The 22420-nt window shown below is 42.9% G+C and overlaps 1 protein-coding gene across 2 annotated transcripts in view; it reads right to left on the bottom strand.

Moving 5' to 3' along the window:
* The window catches only part of KCNH1 (potassium voltage-gated channel subfamily H member 1), a 351315-nt gene that overhangs the window by 258581 nt on the left and 70314 nt on the right, over positions 1-22420 (bottom strand). The window contains exon 6 of one of the 2 annotated variants that reach the window (XM_044387791.3): positions 13384-13857. In XM_044387791.3, the coding sequence (XP_044243726.1) occupies positions 13384-13857 (474 nt within the window). The remainder of the gene's footprint in view (positions 1-13383; positions 13858-22420) is intronic. The other variant, XM_026509088.4, reaches the window with a different exon arrangement.

Here is a 22420-nt window from a genome sequence, read left to right as displayed (position 1 = left end):
TCAGAATTTTAAGCAGGCTAGTGGGAGAGATGATATTTGTAAGAGACTTTTCTGACCATCTCGTATCACTCTACTGGGGAGCTTCTCATTCAACCTAAAACAAGTGCTTCTTAGATGCTCTAATTCAAATATGTGGACACTCGTGTTGTCAATTAATGAGCACTAAGTATTACTTTTGCCTTCAAAACCTTTCAACATATTAGGAGGGTAAGAACACATGCACCCAAAAACTACTACTTCTTAAAGGAAGGCTTAGTCATGAGTTCTTACAAAGGCCTCCACCATCAGACAGGCAATGCTCTCTTGCCTCCTAACCAACACCTTGAGATACACTTCAGCTAATCCTCAAACCTTGTCTTATCCACAGAGCTTTCCTGTACTTGGAGAAACCCATAGGATACTAATTCCCCAAGAAGGTCTAATTCTCAAAACCCTTTAGTATAGTTTCTGTATCCTTCAGACTCCCTTTCCTACAAATGTGGCCATGGATGCTGTTATTGGTATGGGCTAGATAATTCAAATAAAAGCCACAATCATCTAAGCTAAATTGGGCCCTGAGGCTGTAGTGAACTCAAGGTTAAACAAGTCATCATCCAAACATTTCAATACTTCTGGAACCTCAACTGGGAAGACAAGATCTGTTCTGCCTCTCACTAGCTATGTGCTTTCCAATAACGGCACCAACATCTCTGTGTCTCAGACTCCATCAAGAGTCAGAAGTTAATACATATAAAACCTGTATTTACGGGGGTGGATGGGGATTTATTGTTTAATAGGTACAGAGTTTTAGTCTTGCAAGGCGAAAAGAGTTCTGTGGATGAATGGTAGTGATGGTAGCAAGACAATGGGAATGTCCTAACGCCACTGAGCTGTATACTTAAAAATGGCTCAGGTGGTAAATTTTACGTTATGTGTATTTACCATGATTAAAAATTTTTTAATATTCTAAAATTGATTCAGGTGATGGTTGCACAACTCTGAGAATATACTAAAAACCACTGACTTGTACACTTTAAATGGGTGAATGGTGTGGTATGTGAATTATATCTCAACCTGTTACAAAAGGGGAGAAAAAAGGATCAAATGAGTATTCTGGGGGGAAAAAAAACCTATATTTTAAATTAATCAGACAGATTTACAGCAGACTGGTTACAGCAGAAATAGGATTAGTGAATTTGAATATAGGTCAATAAAAATTAGTCAACCTGAATCATAGATGAAAAGAGAACAGAACATACCCATAAGAGACATGTGAAATATAGTCAACAACAAAACCCAACCCAGGAACTTAATGGTCAAAATGTTAAAAACAAAAAATATACAGGAAATTTTAAAAGAAGCAGAGGAATTTACCCAAAGGATACGAAAATGCAGATTTGAAGGGGTACATACACCCTGATATTTATAGCAGCATGATTAACAATAGCCAAACTACAGAGAGAGCCCAAATGTTCACTGACCGATGAATGAATAAAGAAGATGTGGGATACACACACACACACACACACACACACACACACACCGTGGAAAATTACTCAGCCATCAGAAAGAATAAAATCTTGCCATTTGCAATAACATGGATGGAGCTAGTGTATTATGCTAAGTGAAATAAATCAGTCAGAGAAAGACAAATACCACATGATTTTACTTATATGCAGAGTTTAAGAATCGAAACAGGTGAGCATTTGGGAAGGAAAAAAGAGAGGGGGAAACAAACCATAAAAGACTCTTAACAATAGAAAACAAACTGAGGGATGATGGAAGGAGGTGGGTGGACAGTGGGCTAAATGGGTGACGGGCACTGAGGAGGGTGTTTGTCACGATGAGCACTGGGTGTGGTATGTAAGTGATGAATCACTAAATTCTACTCCTGAAACCACTATTACACTACACGTTAACTAACTAGAATTTAAATAAAAATTTGAAGATAAATAAATAAAAGAAGCAGAGGAAAATAAGACAATTCACATTCAGGAGAACAACAATAGAATGACATCTGAATTCTCATCAGAAGCAATAACATATTTACACTGCTAGAAGGTTTAAAAATAAAAAAGCAAGCCTATAATTTTACACCTTGCAAAAATAATCCAAATAAAGATGTTTTCAAACAAATGATTTAAAAAAATCATCACCGAAAGAACTGTACTGTGAAAAAGAATGAAAACAGATGCTTGGGCTGAAAGAAATTGATTCCCCTCCCAAAACTATGAAACTAAAAAGAAGAGTGAAAAACATATGAATAAATATAAAAGAGTATTGACAATTTAAAACAAGAATGATAACAAAGACCTGTATGTGTATAACAAAAATAGCACAAAGGGCAAAAAGGAGGTTAAACAGAATTAAACTACTGTAAAGATCTTACGTAGTTTGAGAAAGGGTAAAAGTACTAATTTAAATAGCTTTTAATATGCAGAGATTGCAGTTGTAATCTCTAGGGTGAGCACTAAAAGAATAATAAAATATATACGACTAAAAAGCTTAAGTTGGGAAATTAAGTGAAATAATAAACAAATAATTAATCCCAAGAAGGTGGGAAAAACGGAAATAGGAACCAAAAAAAAAAAACAAGTATGAGAAAGAGAAAATAAATAGCAAGATGACAGACTAAAACCCAATGACAGCAACAAGAGTGACAAAAGAAAGTGGACTACGTGTTCCAGTTACAAGACAATTATTGATGGACCAGATTTTCAAAAAATAAAAAAAGACCCAATCCTTTGCTATCTATTTACAAGAGATATTTTTTAAAAATAAGGCCACAAGACTATACATAAAAACCCAAAAGACTCTACTAAAAAAACTATTAGTACTGATGAATGAATTCAGTAAGGTTGCAGGATACAAAATTAATATACAGAAATTTATTGTTTATCTACATACCAATAACGAAGTAGCAAAAACCGAATTTAAGAAAACAATTCCATTAACAACTGCACCAAAAAGAATAAAATACCCAGGAACAAACTTAATCAAGAAGGCGAATGACCTGTACTCTGAAAAGTATAAAACTCTGATGAAAGAAATTAAAGACGACACAAACAAGTGGAAAATATTTCATGCTCACGGATTGGAGGAATTGTTAAAATGTCCCTACTACCCAAAGCAATCTACAGATTCAGTGCAACCCCTATCAAAATACCACTAGCATTTTCACAGAACTAGAACAAATAGTCCTAAAATGTGTATGGAACCACAAAAGACCCTGAATAGCCAAAGCAATTTTGAGAAAGAACAACAAAGCTGGAGACATCACAATCCTAGATTTCAAGATACACTACAAAGCTATCTATAATAATCAAAACAGTATGGTACTAGCACAAAAATAGACACATAGATCAATGAACAGAATAGAGAGCCCCATAAATAAACCCATGCTTATACGGTCAATTAATCTATGACAAAGAAGGCAATCATATACAGTGGAAAAAAGAAAGTCTCTTCAACATATGGTGCTGGGAAAACTGGACAGCTACATGCAAAAGAAATGCATGTAGACCACTTTCTTACACCCGACACAAAAATAAACTCAAAATAGATTAAAGACCTAAGTGTGAGACATCAAACCATAAACCTCCTAGGAGAAAACACAGGCAGTAATCTCGACATCAGCCTCAGCAACATTTTTCTAGATATGTCTCCTCAGGCAGGAGGGAAAAAAGCAAAAATAAACTATTGGGACTACATTAAAATAAAAAGCTTTTGCCCAGTGAAAGAAACCATTAACAAAATGAAAAAGCAACCTACTCCTTGGAGAAGATAAATGCAAACGATATATCCATTAAGGGGCTAAGAGCTAAAATACATAAAGAACGTCTACAATTCGACACCAAAAAACCCCCACATAATTCGATTAAAAATAGGCATAGAGCCTGAACAGACATTATTCCAAAGAAGATACACTGACGGCCAATAGATACATGAAAAGATTCTCAACATACTAACGATCAAGGAAATGCAAATCAAAACCATAATGAGATATATCACCTTACACCCGTTGGAATGGCTACTATCAGAAAGAAATAACAAGGGTTGGTAAGGATGTGGAGAAAAAGGAACATTCGTGCACAGTTGGCAGGAATGCAAATGGTGGTAATTTCCTACTAATCTTTTTATTACTGATTTCTAGGTTAATTTCTCAGTGGTAAGAAAGTACACTATATGATTTCAATCCTTGAATTTTGTTGAGACTTCCTTTACGGTTCAGTATCTGGTCTATTTTGGTAAATATTTTATATGAAATTCCAAAAAAAATATGTATTTTGAAGTTGTTAAGTGTTTATTCCCTATAGGCTAATTAGGTCAAGTAGATAGAGCTTTAAAAAATTATCTGTAATTACTCAATATTTTGTCTGCTTGTTCTATCAGTTACTGAGAAAGGGGTATATGCAGACTTCAACTTTGATTATGGAATTGTTTATGTCTATTAATTTTTGCTTTGGGGAGGTGGAATCTAGTAAACTTAATGCCCCAGAAAAGTAGAACAAAGAAAACATACAAATAGGAGCAAAAATCAATGAAATAGAAAACAGACATTTAACAATTAACAAAGCCAAAAGTTGGTTCTTTGAAAAGATTACTATAATTGAGAAAACTCTACCAAGATAAACAGAGAGAAGATACAAATGACCAATGAAGAATAAAGGGAAAGAAAACATTATAGATCCAACATTAAAAAAAAAAACACACATACTATGTATAACTTTTTGCCAATACATTTGACACACTAGATGAAATGGCCAAATCTTTAACAATGCAAAACTGACACAAGAAAAAAAAAAAAAAGAATACCTGAATGGCCCTATATTCCTATATGTCTGAATAGTCCCATCTTATACAAATTCTTTCAGAGAATAGTGATAGAAGATACACTTCCCTGTATATACCTAACAAGGATATCACACAAAAAAATTATTAAAGGCCAACACCTTCATGAACATAAATGCTAAATTCCTAAATAAAATATTACAAAATAATTTACAGTTATGTAAAAAAGTACAAGACATCATGGCCAACTAGGGTTTATTCTAGGAATTCAGCGATAATTCAACATTCAAAAGTTAATCAACAGGACACCTGGGTGGCTCAGTCAGCTAAGCCTCTGCCTTCAGCTCAGGTCATGATCCCAGGGACCAAGCCCTGAATCTGGCTCCCTGCTCAGTGGGGAGCCTGCTTCTCCCTCTCCCTCTGCCACTCCCCCTGCTTGTGCTTTCTCACACACACACACACACTCTCTTTCTCTCTCTCAAATAAATAAATAAATCTTTCTTTAAAAAGTCAATCAGTATAATTCACCACATTAATAAATTAAAGGAGGAAAAACATTTTATCTCAACAAACGCAGGAAAGTATTTGGTAGAATTCAAAACCCGTTAATGGTAAAAATTCTCGGAAAACCAGGAATATAAGAGATCTTCCTTAATCTAACAGAGAGTATTTACACACAACTAAAGTCAACAATATACTTGATGCTGAAACACTGAACATATTCCCCCTGAGATTAAAAATAAGAGAAGGACGTCTACTGTACCCACTTCTATTCAACATTATATTGTTGATCCCAGACAGGACTAAGAAAAAGAAATAAAGGTATAGATTTTGCAGAGGAAAAAAAATTAAATAGTTTTTATTCATAAAGACATGATTGTGCATGTAAAAAATTCTAAATACCCTAAAAAACCTTCAAATTAATAAGCAAATTGGGGGTAAGTCTGCTGTAAAATCAATAAACAAAAAACACTTTAAACCAGCAGAAAACAAATGGGAAATGAAGCCAGCCATTTACAGAGTGCCAAAAATACCAGGTGTCTAGGAATAAGTTTAACAGCAAGAACAAAAAAGAATGGCAGCAAATATTGTTAAGAATATTTTGTTAATATAGTGATAATTAAAGAAGACCCAAATAAATGGATATTCTATGGTCAACATTTGGAAAACTCAATAATTAAGACTTCCATTCTCTCCAAATTGTTTTTTTTTTAAGATTTTATTTATTTATTTGAGAGAAAGCATGCATGTGAATGGTGGAAGGGGCAGAAGAGGAGACTACCCAAGCAGACTCCCGCTGAGCACAGAGCCCCAGTCGGGGCTCAATCTCAACCTATGAGATCAGGACCTAAGCCAAAACCAAGAGTCAGAAGCTTAACCAACTGAGCCACCCAGGCTCCCCTCTCCAAACTGGTTTTTAGATTTAATGTAATTCCAACCAAAATCCCAACAAGTTTTTGGGGTTTAGGTGGAAACTGGCAAGCCAAATCTAGAATTTATTTGGCTATACAAAGGCTCTTTGGCCGTCTTGAAACAAAAGAACCCAGGTAACTGATTCTAATACTTACTATAGTACTATGCTAATTAACACAGTGCGGTAAAGGAGTTAAGAATAGATAAACCAATGGAACATAATAACAGAGTCCTCCATATGCACAGTCACTTGATTTATGAGCAAGGCTCAGAGCAGGGGTGGAGGTGACAGCCAGACCTGAATGGGTTGGGGGAACAAAGGACCTGCCTTGGAGGGCAGTGCCTGGAGAAACACAGTAAGCATCCCACGTGTACTAAGGGTGGGTCTACATGGTGATGGAGTTCTCCATTGACAGTGAGGCACTGGAGCACAGCCCAGAGGAGCCAGAGAACTGGGTCCAATCAGGGTTCAGGGTGGGGGCTTGGCCAGGCATTAAGAGTGAGGGCCAGAGGATCAGGAGATCTGGGGCAGAGAGGTGGTGTTGCTTCGGTGCAGTGGCGGAGAGAACAGCCTAAGTGCTGTGGACTCAAGGGAACTAGAGGAGGGGAGACCTGCGACATTTTCCTCTCATTCTCACCACTGCTGCCTGCATACACCTTCAAAATCAAAGTCAGATCATGGCACACATCTAATGGAAACCCTTAATGGTTTCTTTTTGACCACATGATAAAATGTAAACTCTTTGGCAAGACTCTGAGATTCTAACACTGGATCTTGCCTCCCTCCCCCAGTGCTGACTTGGCTTTGGACACAGTGAATGCTTGTTCGGCCCTAAGAGCGAACTCCTCTGCATATGCTCTCTCCTCTTCCAAGAACACCCTTCTTACTCCTCACCAAACTAACTCGCCTCATCTCCTCCAGGAGGCCTTCCTGTATTCTCTCGCTAGGCTAAGTACTCCCCGTTAGTAAGCCATAACACCCTGAACTGAGCCCTGGAACAGCACCTCTCACATTCTCCACCACTGTCATTTACCTGTGACCCCCACCAGACTGCAAGCTTTGAAGAGCTGTATTCTCATCCCCTAGCACCCAAGTCAGTAAGATCTCTTTAAAGAGGGAACAACCTTAAAGAGGTACCAAGAAAAGTTGGTGGAGAATTAGAAGAGAAGCAGGACTTGGCTTGGCTAGAATGGAGGCTGGGAGAGAACAGACAGTAGGGAAGCGTTGAGAAATGATGCAGGGTGGCTTGAGTCTAGTTTGCTCCCAGGACCTCCATGGTCCTTCACATGCTATGAGCACAAGTTTGGAAGAAGAATGATTTTAAAAATAAATAAAAATAAGAGGGAAAGATCTCAGCTGGATTCCCCTGGTGGGTAAGATGGGGGAGACAACAGCATTGCCAGCATGGGGACAGTGGCAACATCGGGAACATTACTGAGATGGGACCTCGGCCCCTGGCCACCACGGCAGGCCGTCAAAAGAGAAACACACCCATCAGCAGCACTTCCTGCCCCTAACGAGACACGGGGATAAAAACTATAGTGTGTCTGCTTGTGTCCTCTTGCGTTTGCCAAAATCAGATGTAGAAATGGCTCCAAAATAAAAGAGAGAAATGCCAAAGAAAAGAGTCTGAAATGTGAGGGAAGTATAATGCACGATCATTTTGCTGTCTGTCACAGTAACAGACTAACAACTTGTGCTAAACGTTGTCAGTTTTTACCCAGGAGACAGCACAGGCCGGAAGCCAGTCTGCGCACCAGTGTCTCAGCTCCTGTCTGCTCTCCGTGTCCAAGAGACCCAGAGGAGGAGGAAATCCCAGACAAGGCCTCAACTGATCAGGCTTGAATAAGCAATGGCTTTCAGTAATTTTTTTTAATTGCTATTACTGAAAAGATTATGGTACATCCACTCAACAGAATATTGCTAAGCAATGAAAAGAAATGAGCTATCAAGCCATGAAAAGACACGGAGGAGCCTTAAATACATATCACCAAGTGAAAGCAGCCAACCTGGAAAGGCTACAGATTGTATGATTCCAACCATATGACATTCTCGAAAAGGCAAAATTACAGAGACAGTAAAAAGATCAGTGGTCGCCAGGGGTTGGGGAGGAGGGTGGGATGAACAGGTGGAGCACAGAGATGTTTAGAGCAGTGGAACATTATGTATGACACTTAATGATGGAGCTCTGTCATTAACAATTTGCAAAAACCCTTACGATGTATTCTACAGAGTGAGTCCTAACGTTCACGATGAACTTAAGCTAATAAGAATGTATCAGTATTGCTGTCATCAATGTACCGCACTAATGCAAGATGTCCACGATAGGGAAACTGTGGTCTTTGTGCTCTTTGTTCCATTTTTCTATGAACCTAAAATTGCTCTGAATAATTCTTAATGTTAAGTGCTACTACAAACCATGGACATGGCCTCTATGGCTGGGACTCTATAGGGAAGCAAATTCCAGGTCACCTTGTGACTTTCAGCTGACAGCAGAGGAGTCACCTGTGTCCATCCACCTAAATCAAAACTACAGATTAGGACTGACAACCACCAATTAACGGGATGAGCAACCCGCGGGGGTCCAATTTGCTTTCGGCATCAGGGAAAGCCTGGAAGAGCCAGGAACAGTGAACCTAGGAGAAAGTAGAGGGGAGCCCATCTGCCAAGGAGAGAGAAGTGGGGGCGGTGGGGGGGGGGGAGTAACTTCTGACCTTCACACTCACTGTCCTGCCCTGTACACACAGACCAGCAACCTTCGTGGAGGCTTACCCACGCCGGCCACTCAAACTTCTCACCTGTCGGCCATGTAAGAGGAGAGCGGAAGTGACCGTGCCAGGGAACAATTCAGAAAGGGGGACTCGGGAACTAAAACGCACAGCTTGGTTCACTCTGGCTCGAGATTCTGTGATGAGGCAGCATGACCTGCCTGGAGAGAAAGTCAGGCTGAGAATCAGAAGCTTGAAGCAGCTTCGTTGCCTGGACAGCCGGGCCCTTTCCCCTCAGCTGCAACGCTGGGATAATAGTCGCCCAGGGTCCTCAAGGTTGGAGCTGGGATGGACCCCTCTTGCAGGTGAGGCAAACAAAGTCCAGGGAGCTGAAACGCTTGCACAAGTTTGCACAGCTGGCTGGCGGAGGGACTTGCCACAGAAGAATTAGAATAAAGAACCTCTGTGTGAAGTGTTTTAGAAAGTTTAACGCCCTAGCTAAAGGGAAGCCGTTGTCAATACTCTTCATCTTTCCACTCCTTGCTCCTGTTCTGCTCTACGGGGAGCATCTCCTGTGAGAGCGGGCTCTTGGCAAGGGTCAGCTATGTCAACACCACCAGCTGCTGTCCAAGGTCACATACAGAGCCAGGGATGGAAGGCGCCAGAACTGTGACCTGGGAGGTAGCCTGATTGGCTCCATTCACCTCCGGGCACTTCCACACTCCAATGGCAGGAGGCAAGAAGGCTTCCTGGGGAAAGGGAATATGTTTTGTGAATAATAATTCCATCTTTAATCCATGAAGCACCCGGCCAGTAATCCGCTAAGCGCTTGAGAAAGACTCATCTGGCTTTTGCTTCAGCAGACCTATGGCAAGCTTCAGTTCACCCGGTTTCCAGACCTTTTGTCCTCTCACCAGCTTAACTAATGTGCAAACATATTCCCAAACAGCCTCCAAAACAGATTATGACCAACAGACTGGAGAATGACGCAAATGTGGGCCATCTACATAAGTGAAACAAGTTGAGTCCAAAGGGATCGTTTGTGTGGCTTAAATCACGGAGGTGGGCGACATCCACAGGACTGAATTCACAATTGCTGGCATTAGCAATTTAACCCGGTTCTTTCTTGACCCAAGCCTTGGGTGGATGTAGTCCTTTCACTTCAAGAGCCCCCACCCCACACCCACACCCCAGCCCCCGCTCCCGACACACACACAGATGGCAAAGCCACCACCGCACATTCCTCTCTTCTTTGGTGGTCTCCACTAGGACACAAATCCATTGGGATAATTAGGAGGACACCCGAGAGGATTCAGCTCCATGTATTTTTTTATGAAAAATGAGTCAATAATTTTTTTTCTTCCCCACACTCTCCCAAAGAAAGGGACTAGAGCAGAGGGAGTTGCAATCTTAGATTAGCAACTCTGCAACAGAGCATGGCCAAGAAGACAGCAGGCAGTGGATGGGAAACAATTAATCGGAATTCTCTCACCCAGCCATACCCAGGATCAACAACTGGGGCACCCTTCATGGCCTCTCCAACCTCCTCTAAGCCCCACCAACCTTCCATTCCCACTAATTTAATGGTGCCTTTCAACAAAGGCCTATGCCTGGAAAACCATACGGGGTCTGTCCCTCCGTGAGCGTGCTAAACTGCCTATCTCATTACCAACATGGCTGCTCTGGGGGAAGTGCAGAGCCCCACCTCCTGTACACAGTGCCCAACGTCCCACTACCAGGCCAAGGGCTTTGCCACAGACTTTGGAAGCTTCTTGGTCAGTTTTGACTCAACTGTGTCCGTCAGCATTTTGTCCCTATGTTATCCACTCTGTCACCATGAAGAATAGAGAGGAGTCAGAAGGGGACTCATTATCGCCGTAGTCATATGATTTGCTGTGTCATCCTGAGTGAGTCACATCCCCCCTGTGTCTGTTCCCTTATTTGTGAGCTAAGAGGGTTGAACTGGATGACCTTCATGGTCCTCCTGGGCTCTGAACCCTCATCCCATCCCACCATCCTCCCACCCCCACTACAGGTAGGAGCTCAAAGTGCTAGGCTTCTTGTTTTTATCATTAACTCCTGGAGGTAAGACGAACGCAGATGAGATTTTAGAACTCACCAAACTCACTTTGCAGCTAGCAGGGAACTCAAATAATCTACTGCCCAAATGCCATGCCTTCAGGCAGGAAAGGTAGCATGATCCCCAAGGTGTAGATAAGAAAACTGATCCACAGAGGCTAAATGGCATGCACAAAGTCCCAGCTGTCCTAACAGGTGATACCAAGAGGGCCAGAAGCCAAATCTTCAGTTTCCTGGCACTGACTGCCCGACATCACAATAAATGTTACGAAAAGGCATTGTTTTAGGTGTCAGCCAAAGCCTGAAAAGAAATTACTAAACGTAAAATCAAGTCTTTATGGAAGCAAATCATAACAACAGTCCCTTAATACTCATATTATTTATGACCAAGAGATGGTAATGAGAGCTTTGATGCTAAACGCCTTCCAACTAAAAAGCTACGGATAACTGGCATTTTTCCTATCCGCCAACCTATTTCATGACTGTGGAAATCAGAAACCACACCAGGGGTACTCACAATTGATAGCAAAGGACTTCCAACGTGACATACACAGTGCTTGAGGGGAGGCTCTCTGTTTTGCTAAGGGACAAGGTAATCTTGACACATTTACAAATGTGTTTATGGCTCTGCCAATGTTTAACAAGAACCTGTGGAAGCCGGAAAACTGTTCTATTTATCTGCAAATTTTCAATGCTATTGCTCTAAATAGCAAATGGTTTATTTTAAAAACCCGAGAGGTTTTTTTTAAGTTAAATTTCATTTCCCATATGTGTATAAGAAGCTTTTTTAGGTTGAAATAATTCCGTTGAGTTATCTAAGCCAAAATGATATTTTCCTCACCAACTAACATAAAATCTTCTACAAATGGGCTCACAGAGAAAAATATCATTCCCAATGTGTACTCAGATTCACACTAAAGAATCCCAACATTCACTTTAGGGATGTTTTGTTCTTGTAAGTGATCAGTCTCACTCATTCAATCCCCCTACAAAATCCACACAAGCCACCCAGAGCATTATTCCCTGCGATTTCAAAGTAAATTAAAACACACCACATAGATAAAAGCAGGGGTTGTTCTGAGTTTAGAGCATCTGAACATCAGCTCCTCTTCTCTGGAGAGGGAAGTGGTAGGTAGCTGGGTTCTCACTGAGGAAGGGGCTGGAGTCCTCACCTACTACTGATACTGATCTGAAGGCTGGGAGGCATCATTACGTCACCAGCAAGTCACAGAGTCACTGGCCAGATCTTGTCTTGGCAGGGAGCTGGCTGTTCCTTCCAATTATCTCAAGGCTAGTCCCACTAGCTCTCTAGCCCTGACAGTGAATCTTGCCTCAACTCAACTTCCAGATGGCTTCCTGAATTACCCACCCAGTTAACACCTAGCCAGACCGAGACTTCTGGGACCCTCTGTAATCCAAGACAGTGAGGGCCCACTGCTCTATGAGGCTGAAGATTTACCAGACAAACTACCTTATCTTCATTCTTTTGGAGCATCAACTAGGCAGTAGGAAGAAGGAAGAACAACTCCGATAGAACATTTAAGAATAAGAATAAGAATCTGACATTTTCCTCTGTGATGACTTGACATCCTCACTTTTTCAAAGGAGAAAATCACTTGAACCAGGCCAGTGGTCCCTTCCTTAGGCAACATGTCGCAGGCATCTGTTCACTGACCATTTGAGCATGTCCTAATTCCAACACACTTACGGAGCATTTGTCTCCTTTTCATTCCTTCCACTGATGGGAAGACTAACAATCCAAAGCAGCGTAATCCAGCAATAGTACTACCCCTCCTAGTCACAGGGCCGGACTTGACCGTAGCCTGACTACCTCAGCAAATGTACGCAAGGGAGAGTATGGACCACTGAATGCCAGTGGTCACCGCCAAAACTCATTTTAGCAAAGAAACAACTACTTTTTCCAACACTTACCAAAAAAAAAAAAAAAAAAAAAATAGCAAGCAAACTTGGGGGGAAAATAGCATCCCTGTTGCCAGGAGTTCATTAGTTATGAAACAGCCAAAGGTCAGCAGCAGATGATAGAAAAATCCCCATAATTAGAACAATTAATAGGGAGACATTCAGCCATTGCATACCAAGTGAAAGATTCACCAAATGCAGAGGCAATGCATGCCTGCTTCTGCAGCCCCACCACCCCTGAGCCAGTGGCTTGCACTCCACGCGAAATAAGAGGGAAGCCTCTGGTCTCTTCCACATCCATTCACAGACATGCAGGGCCTCCAATCCTCCAAAGGACGAAAACAGCAGGCGAGACTATCCATCAAGCATGCTCCCTCCGTTCCAGACATCAGCCATGCCAGTTCCCACCCACGGAATTACTCTTCTGTTGACCACCCACATTTATTCAGCTTTCAAGACATGACAACAAGGTCTGAGATTTGAGGCATGTACCTGACTCTCTCTCCCCTCCAGGGGTGGTGGGATCTGATCAGCAAAACCAATCTTCCCTGGATCACCCATAAAGGCACTAACCTCATCCACGTTCTCAAAAGCGTTGATGACATCATATGGCAAACAGGACAGAAGGTCAATCACAAACCACGTCTTCAGGTAGTTCATGCGGATGAGTTTGGGGTCAGAGATCACCTCCCCAGCTGGTCCAACAAAGGTAGTATGAAAATTCAGCACAATGTCCACCAAAAAGATAACATCCACGATGCTATCCACAACCAGCCAGGCCACGTTGTTCTGCCTGGTCTTAAAGGAGACGTTGTAAGGGACCAGGATGGCTGTGTAGAAGGTTAAGATCAAGATGATCCAATCCCACGTGGTCTTAAAAACACAGTAATGTAGGATAATGTGAGGGGGAGTCTTCGGTGCCTCCTGCTTGTACTGAGGAAGAATGTCTGAGCCCAGCTGCAGAACCTGTAGAAAAACACGGTCAAGAGAGAACTAAGTTAGGATTCCATTGCGAGCGTCTAACCAGTCAGCATCCGCCACTGGCAACGAATGCTCATGACACTCCAGATGGATCATCAGGAGCAAGAACAGGTACTAGAGGAGTGTAGGAGAATGGAAATGAACATTATAATATAAAGAATCGGAAGGAAACAATGACAAACCATTATTTGGCTTATTGTGAGCCAAGCATTGTAGTAAGTACTTCACCTACACGTTTTATCTCACTTAATTCTAAATACAACCTTGTACTGTTAGCCATTATTATTCTATGCAACAAGGGAGAAACTGAGGCCCCAGAGAAATTAAGCAACTTTACTCAACAAATATTTACTGTTCTGTGGCAGGAACTGTTCTAGACACTGGATGTACAGCAATGAAGGAAACAGCATGATGCCTGCACTTGTGGAGCTCGGTCTAGGAGACAAATCCAGATAATTTCAAATTATGGTAAGAGCTAACTAAGAGGCAAGGGTGGGGACCTGGCGACTAGCTAGAATGTGACATGAGGAGCAGGGGAGGGACAGCGTTTGAACTGAAACCTGAATGAATGACAACCAGAAACCAGCCTTTCAAACTTGTTCAGAAAATTATCCGAGGCAGAGAGCAGAACCGGCAATGGCCCCAGGGTGGGACAAGCTTGATGTGCTCAGGCAGAGAGAGAGAAGTCTGGCATGACTGAAGCCCACTGGATGGGGGGAAAGGGACGCCAGATGAGCTCAGAAAAGTGGAAACCAGACCACCCAGGACCTAGTGGACCACGAGGAGGGTTAGACTTCATTCTCAGTATGTCTGAGCGTAACCAGAGGGGTTTAACAAAAGAATATTAATCTGGTGCATGTTTTTAAAAGATTACCCTGGCTGCTGTGTAGATAATGAATTGAGGCAAAGGATTAGAAGGAAGAACAGAATCAGGGACCTTACTCTAACAACCTGGGAAAGAGATGAGGGAATGAGGAAAAGTAGTCCAATTTTTTAATGTATTTTTGAAGTAAAACCAGCTGATGACTTGCTCATGCCCAGAAAGTAAAGCAAAGGGAGCAATGAAAGGTGCCCATGACTTTATCCCCAAACCCAGCATGGTGGCTGGCCCAGAGTCAGCACTACAGGATGGTTTTTAAGTGGACGACTGAATGTCAAGGTCATACAGCTAGCAAAAGATGGAACCAGATCCCCAACTAGGTCTAGCTGGATTAGAAACACATGCCATTCCACGTCGAGGTTACACTTCCCTAAGGAAGGGGCTTTTAAGGAAGCTGACTCATGAAGGATGAAGTCCAGAGAAGCTTGGCTCCAAGAAAATATCACAGATGGGTTTCGCCCTCAGTAGTCAAAAGCAAAAAGCCACACTTTCAGAGGCCAGGCCAAGCTGGAAGCGATCCTCACCCCCAATCCCGAGCTACTCCTCTGGGCCACTTACAGGTTCTTATAAATCTCTGGGTGAAACTTCCTCTTCTGTCCTGGGAACTTATTTTTTCCTCTAGAGGATAAAGACCCCTTAGTGAATATAAAATAATCTGAATATCCCTGTCTCCTCTATGGTTGACCCCAGGCCTTAAAAGGTGAGTAAAAGAAAGCCAGATCCACAGAGTGCCCAATGTGCATCTTCGTGTATGGGAACTGTTTCCACCCCTTCCACCAATGCACAGAGCTCTTCTAGGCTTGGGATTTTAAGTTCTCTCCCCATGAAAAGAAATTTATACAAGCGTGATTAAAGAAGCTTGGGCCCTGAGATCTCAAGGCAGTAAACTAAATGGGACTTCCACTTCCAGAAAGATCAAAGTAGACACACTTTTCTCTATTCCTCCTCTAAGTACAACTAAATGCCTTGGACCCTGCATATAACCCAAACTTAAGACTCTGAAAGGTGGAGAGAAAAAAGCACACTGCCTCGGAATAACAGTGAGGGGTTCTCTGGGCGTTCTTTGTGCCTCAGACATTCCCAGACTTAGAGCTGAAGAAGCCAGGAACCTGGAAAGACCCATGAGTACAGACCCAAAAAGTCCCAACAAAAGCCCACTCTCTGTAGCAAAGGGACTGGGAAAAGGGCAGCCTAAAAAGACAGAAAACTTATAGGTAATAACCACTCAGACACAGCTAAGCAGCACAGTAAAAGCCTTGGCCCCATTCCCTCCCAGGCCAGCAAAGGCTACTAGGAAGCTAGATTTCCCCCATCTCAAGGCTGCAATAAAGCACCCAACCTCCTTCTCCTCCTCCTTCTCCCTACAGGGCTAGTGCTGGAAAAGGCCCAGTGAGGAGCCTGGACTTCCATGTCCACCCAGCAGTCATGAAGCCAAGTCTGCCCATAAGGCAGGGAGGGACCAGTGTAAGCTCAACAGGCCACTGGAACTCTCACGCTCACCCAAAGATAACAAGGAGCGCCCCTCAGGTGTCAGCAGAGGCTGAGTTAAAAACCTGGACTTCTACCCCAACGTGGAGGAATGAGGGGATGCCTACCCCTTCCTCTGCCAGGCCCAGATCAAAGGAAGGCACTTAAAACAAAAGGTTTAAAGGAGATCCAGGGTCTCATTACTTAATATCCAAAATGCCCAAGTTTCTAGCAAAAATTGCTCGTTACGGGGCGCCTGGGTGGCACAGCAGTTAAGTGTCTGCCTTCGGCTCAGGGCATGATCCCAGCGTTCCGGGATCAAGCCCCACATCAGGCTCCTCTGCTATGAGCCTGCTTCTTCCTCTCCCACTCCCCCTGCTTGTGTTCCCTCTCTCGCTGGCTGTCTCTCTCTGTCGAATAAATAAATAAAATCTTAAAAAAAAAAATTTGAAAAAAAATTGCGCGTTACACCAAGAATCAGGTAAATCTCGAATGAAAAACAATTAATAGATACCAACACCAGGATGACAGCGATGTCAGAAATATCTGATGAAGATTTTTAAACAGCCATCCTAAAAAGGCTTGAACAGGCAATTACAGATATGCTTGAAACGGAAAAAAAAATAGTCTCAGAAATAGCCAAGAAGTAGAAAGTCTCAGCAAAGGAAGAGAAAATATAAAGATGACCCAAATGTAAATTTTAGAACCAAAAATACAATAACCAATTTAAGCATTTCAGTGGATAGGTTCAACAGCAGAATGGAGGGGACAGAGGAAACAGTAGAAATTACCCCGGCTGAACAACAGAGACAGAAAGGCATCTTACATCATGATAAAAGGGTCAATTCACCAAGACCTAGAAACCCTGACGTGTATACCAGAGAACTCTAAATACAAGCAAAGCAAAAACCGGTAGAACTGAGGAGCAGACAAATCCACACTATCCTCTCTCAACCTCTGCTAGAACAACCAGACGGAAAATGAGCAAGGATATAGCAGCACTCAACAACATCCTCAACCAACAGGATTTAGTCGACATTTATAAAACACTTCCACCCACCAAGAGCAGAACGCTCTATTAGGAGGATGAAGTGACAAACTATGACTTGGAGAAGATATCTGCAAACCACATATCCCACAAAGAAAGAGTATCTAGAATATATAATTCACAATATATAATCTCCAAACTCAACAATAAAAAAAAAAGACAATACAATCGGAAAATGAGGAAAAGACACGAAGGGTCATTTCACAAAGGAGCATATACAGAAGACACATAAGCCTGTGAAAAGATGTGCACTATCATCGGTCCTTAGGGAAATACACATGAAAATGACCATGAGATATCACTACACACCTATCAGAATGGCTACAAGACAAAATAGTGACAATACCAAATGCTCATGGCAATGTAGACCAACTAGAGCGCTCACATGTTGTTAGCGGAGATACAAGATGGTACAGCCACTCCAGGGAAGAATTCTGCAGTTCGACAACCAAGTATGCAACTACCCCCTGACCCAGCAGTTACACTCCTGGGCATTTATCCCAGAAAAATGGAAACTCACATTCACACAAAAACCTGTACGTGACCGTGGACAGAGCTTTACTCGTAAGAGCCAAAAACTGGAAATAACCCAGATATCCTTCAACAGGTAGACAGTGACACACACTGTGGTATATCCACATGATGGAAAATACTCGCAATAAAAAGTACAGACTAACGATACATGCAGCAAGCTGGATAAATCTCCAGAGACCGATCAACAATCCCCATAGATAATGTACTGCATGATTCTATTCACACAAGACCCTTGAAATGACAAAATGGTACAAATAGAGAACAAATTAATGGTTGCCAAGGGCTTAAGGAGGGGGTGAGGGCTGGAAGGAAGGAACTGTAGCTATCCGAAGGCAACGTGAGATATTCCCGTGATGATGAATTATTCCGTATCTTGCCCATCTTGTACCAATGTCAGTATCTTGGGGGGGATATTGTACTATAGTTTTGCAGAAAGCTACCACCAGGGGAAACTGAGTAGAGCCCATGGAATCTCTATGGATTATTTCTTCCATGTGAATCTACAGTCATCTCAACAAGAAGTTTAATTTTTTTAATTTTTATTTTTTATTATGTTATGTTAGTCATCATTAGTTTTCATGATTCCATGACTCATTGAAAAAAAAAAGTTTAATTTTTAAAAGTCAAAGAATATAGATGAATTATAAGCCTTGTAAGGAAAGGGTCGTGGGCATTCAGCTAAGGGAAAGGCAGAGGAAAGGGAGCTGAGTTACTTAGGGGTTTATTGTATGTTTGCAAGACTATTCAGCCAGAACTCAAAAGAACCCACAGGTAAGCAGCCACCTGCTGACCGCACACCAAAGTCACCTGGAGCTCCATGATTCTCCGAAACAAGCCTCAGGATGAAATGCCTTTTTAGAGAAAAATGGCTGTTCCTGTGACAGTTTAGTATAATCCATAATTGTTTCTAAGTGGATTCCCATGCCTTCCAAGGACACTATTAAGACCTGCTTGAATGAAGCTTGAGTCAATGGTGTCTTCATATCTCCCCCAAACTGCCAGGTTGACCACAGACTCCCCACCACCACCACCCCACTGCTATTCCCACATCAGGGATTCAAAGGGGATTGACAGAGGTGTGAAGCTAAACAGAGAGGGTTGCTGGGGACTTGTATTCACTTCTCCCCTTCCATCTCTGAGATGCAGCCTTTTATACTGAAACCAGAGGGTACCTGCATTCTGGGAGTAGACTTGGATGCTAGGATATTTGATCAGAATAAATGTGACACGTAGTCCTTCCAAATCTTTATGTTAAAGGCTACAAATGGGGGCACCTGGGTGGTTCAGTGGGTCAAGCATCTGTCTTCATCTCAGGTCATGATCTCCGGGTCCTGGGATAGAGCCCTGTATTAGACTTCCCTGCTCAGTGGGGAGTCTGCTTCTCCCTCTCCCTCTGCCCCTCCTTCCTGCTCGTTCTCTCTCTTTCTCTCTAATAAATAAATTTTTAAGAATCTTTTTTAAAAGGGCTACAAATGATTCCTAGAAAGCCAAGTTTTGTGGTTTGACTTGAGATCCTCTGTTAACTCTTCAGCAATTACCTATAGCAATTAGAAGGCAGAAATAACCACGTAGTTCTTCATTACAGACAGTCAATATTCTTTGGAGAAATTTCCTGATCAAAAGAACATTTTGCATCGACTCCAACAGTCTTTTCAGAGTACAGTGGCAGATGACTAATTATGCATGTTGATCGCAAAGATTCCTGGGAGACTGACCTACCTGCCTTCTCAGAAGTCTGTGTGGCAATGGATTCAGACCTGGACACCACTCTGATGAGCTCCATGACTGTCATCCTCAGGAAAAAAACCTTCTCAGAGTCATTCAGAATATCATTATCTGGAAAGGGGTCAATGTCCTCCAAAGGGAGGAAGTCTCTGGGTACAGAGTCAAAAGAGATGGGAAGCCAAACTTGCATCCAGCCATAAGGAATTTGCCTTATGTGAGATACTCAGTGACACCTCAGAAACTTTGCAGAGGAACAGCTTCACCAGACATGGAGACACAATGACCTGGTGCGGTGGTCCTGGGGGCCACAGCGGCCAGTCCTCTCCCCCACGTCTTTTCTGCACTTATCAGTGTGACACGTGTTTCTAGTCTCTTCCATTTGATTAGTCTCGTACAGTGGAAGCTTTCGAAGGCAGAGAGCTGGCAGCCCTTCCAAAATGCACTTCCAAGGGTGGGCTTGTGTCTGTCCTACATGCCCAATCAGACCGGGAGTCCCCCAAATGCAGATACGACTTCACCAAGCGTAATGTTGCTAGTTCACCCTCTTCCTGTCCCTCCCCCTACAACACCCAGTCCCAGGCTTTGCCCACAGGAAGTGCTCATTACAGTCCATTATGGATGACGCCAAAAAATGCTCATCTTGTAGACTAATTCTGGAAGGAAAATAGAGGAAGGGCTTTTCCCAACATGAAGAATAGGGACGTTGGTCTGATTGTCACATTTCTCTAGCGCTTTTACTTCCAAAGCCCTCTATTGTACTTTTGAATCCCCATAATCACCCTGTGAGGGAGTTCTACAGATGGGAAAACGGAGGCTCAGAGAGGCGAAGTGACTCAGCCTGAGTCATACTGGGCCTGAGTAAGCAGAGAGCGGGGAGCACAAGCCTGGCTGCCAGCTCCAAGCCTTCAAGTGTTTTCACTAATCTATTTGTACAGCCTGAAATACCTTTCACAGCACAGTGACATACGTCATCACATCTCACACAAACTCAGAAGATTGGGGAGACTAGTATTTTCCTTATTTTACAAATGGGGAAAGTAAGCTCAGAACGTAAACGGCTTGCTCAGTCATACTGCAGATAACCAAACGGGACCTTAAGCCTGAGCCCAGTTCCCTAATTCCATGCTTTTCTTCTACTGCATGACTCTTGAAAAACTACTCTTTTCCATAAGACCTCTGCATGACGGCAACATGCCACCCTGTCATCTTATGAAGTCAGCTCCTGGTCAAAGGCAGCATCCCCCAGTGTGGACCTTCTCTAAGCCTTCCCAATGCAAGTTCCAAACCAGCCACACTGGCCAGAGCCCGTCTCCCTGAAATCACCACCCTAGTCCCCAAGCCACACTACCCAGATTAAGAAAGAAGCAGGACCAAACCACCTTACCCAGAAACGCTTCTGTGTCAAGAGACAGTCACCATGCAAGTGATTTCTGCTGAAGTTGGTCAGAGATGATAACATCTCACTCTAAGTTCTTAAGTGCTGCTTTCCACTACCTCACTCTTAGCTCATGTTTTCTCGTTGCGAATCATGGAAAAAAGAGAACCAGAGAAAGTCTCCTGATCTTCCAATGGTCAGTGTTTACAAATTGGCCTCCAGCCTTAGCCACCTACCTCCTTCTGGTTTCAACAGAGAAAGTACCCACCTCCTGTCAAAGGCCAGTTCCTCCCATGTGCTCTAAACCTCATTCCTCTCCCCTACCTCAAGTGCTTTACATACCCACCCCCTGCCATGATGCCCTCTCTTTTCATTCCACCAACCTCTCCTTGGACACAGGATCATTCCATCAGCATCTTTACACATCAACCAACGCCCCTTTCTTGCTAAGCTCCTTCTGCTGTCCCCCTGTATAGCCAGACTTTCTGAAAAAGTAGTGTAAACACAGTGTCTCCACCTTCCTCCCTTGCCATCACACCCCATATGCCCTGACTACAGCCTCCTCTAGCTAATGAAATACTTTCCCAAGGTCACCAAGATCTCAATGTTGCTAAATCCAGTGGGCTCTCCCATCCTGATCTAACTCACTCTCTTGGCGGCTTTCTACAGATTTTTACACATCTTCCTGCTTGAAACACTTTCCTCACCACTCCTTCCTGCTGTAGGGCCACCAGCAGTACAGCTCAGGTCCCCCTTCAGGAAACCCTTCAGAACTAACCCATCAGGGAGTTCTGTTGCTTCTACCACCAAAAGCACACAACTCAGGATCCACTCACTATTCTCAAACTTCCTTCTACAAGTCCACCCAATGCCCCATCCCTTCCCACTGGAGCATGGCGACAGCTTCCCAACGTTTCCCTGCTTCAACGCTGGCCCTGTGAGTCCCTGTCTATCTTTCCAACTCACCTAAGCCCTTTACCCTCACCAACCACTCCACCCCACTGCCTTTCTGCAAGAATGCTGAAGTGCTTTTCCTACCTTGGAGCAGCTCACATTGCACCTCCCCAGCACAGACGGGTTCTTCCCAACCTCTGAGTCTTGGTCTAAGTGCCATCTCCCCACAGAGGCCTTCTCTGACCACCCAGTCTGAAACAGACTCCCACCACTACCCTTCCTCTGTTACTTTCCATCACATCATCAGATTTGTTCCTTTCCTAGCATTTATCAGGAATCACAGTAATACCGTATCTATGTACTTGCTTACGAATGGCTCTCCCACTGGACTATCAGCTCCATGACAGCAGGAGGCTTGTCTTCTCGTTCCCCCACTGTCGGGCCTTACACAGTGCCCGGCACACAGTAAGCGCTGAACAAAAGCCACTTGAATACATGAATGGCTGAATGAATAAAATCAAAGAAGAGGCTATAAAAGAAGACCTAAATAATAATCTAATTCTTGCAAAAATACAGTATCAAGAATGTTCTTAGAACACTACAGTAACCATGATAAAGACAACAG

Source organism: Ursus arctos, unplaced genomic scaffold (genome assembly GCF_023065955.2).
Source record: "Ursus arctos isolate Adak ecotype North America unplaced genomic scaffold, UrsArc2.0 scaffold_2, whole genome shotgun sequence".
NCBI classification, from domain to species: Eukaryota; Metazoa; Chordata; class Mammalia; order Carnivora; family Ursidae; genus Ursus; species Ursus arctos.
This window is presented reverse-complemented; position numbering and strand designations above follow the sequence as displayed.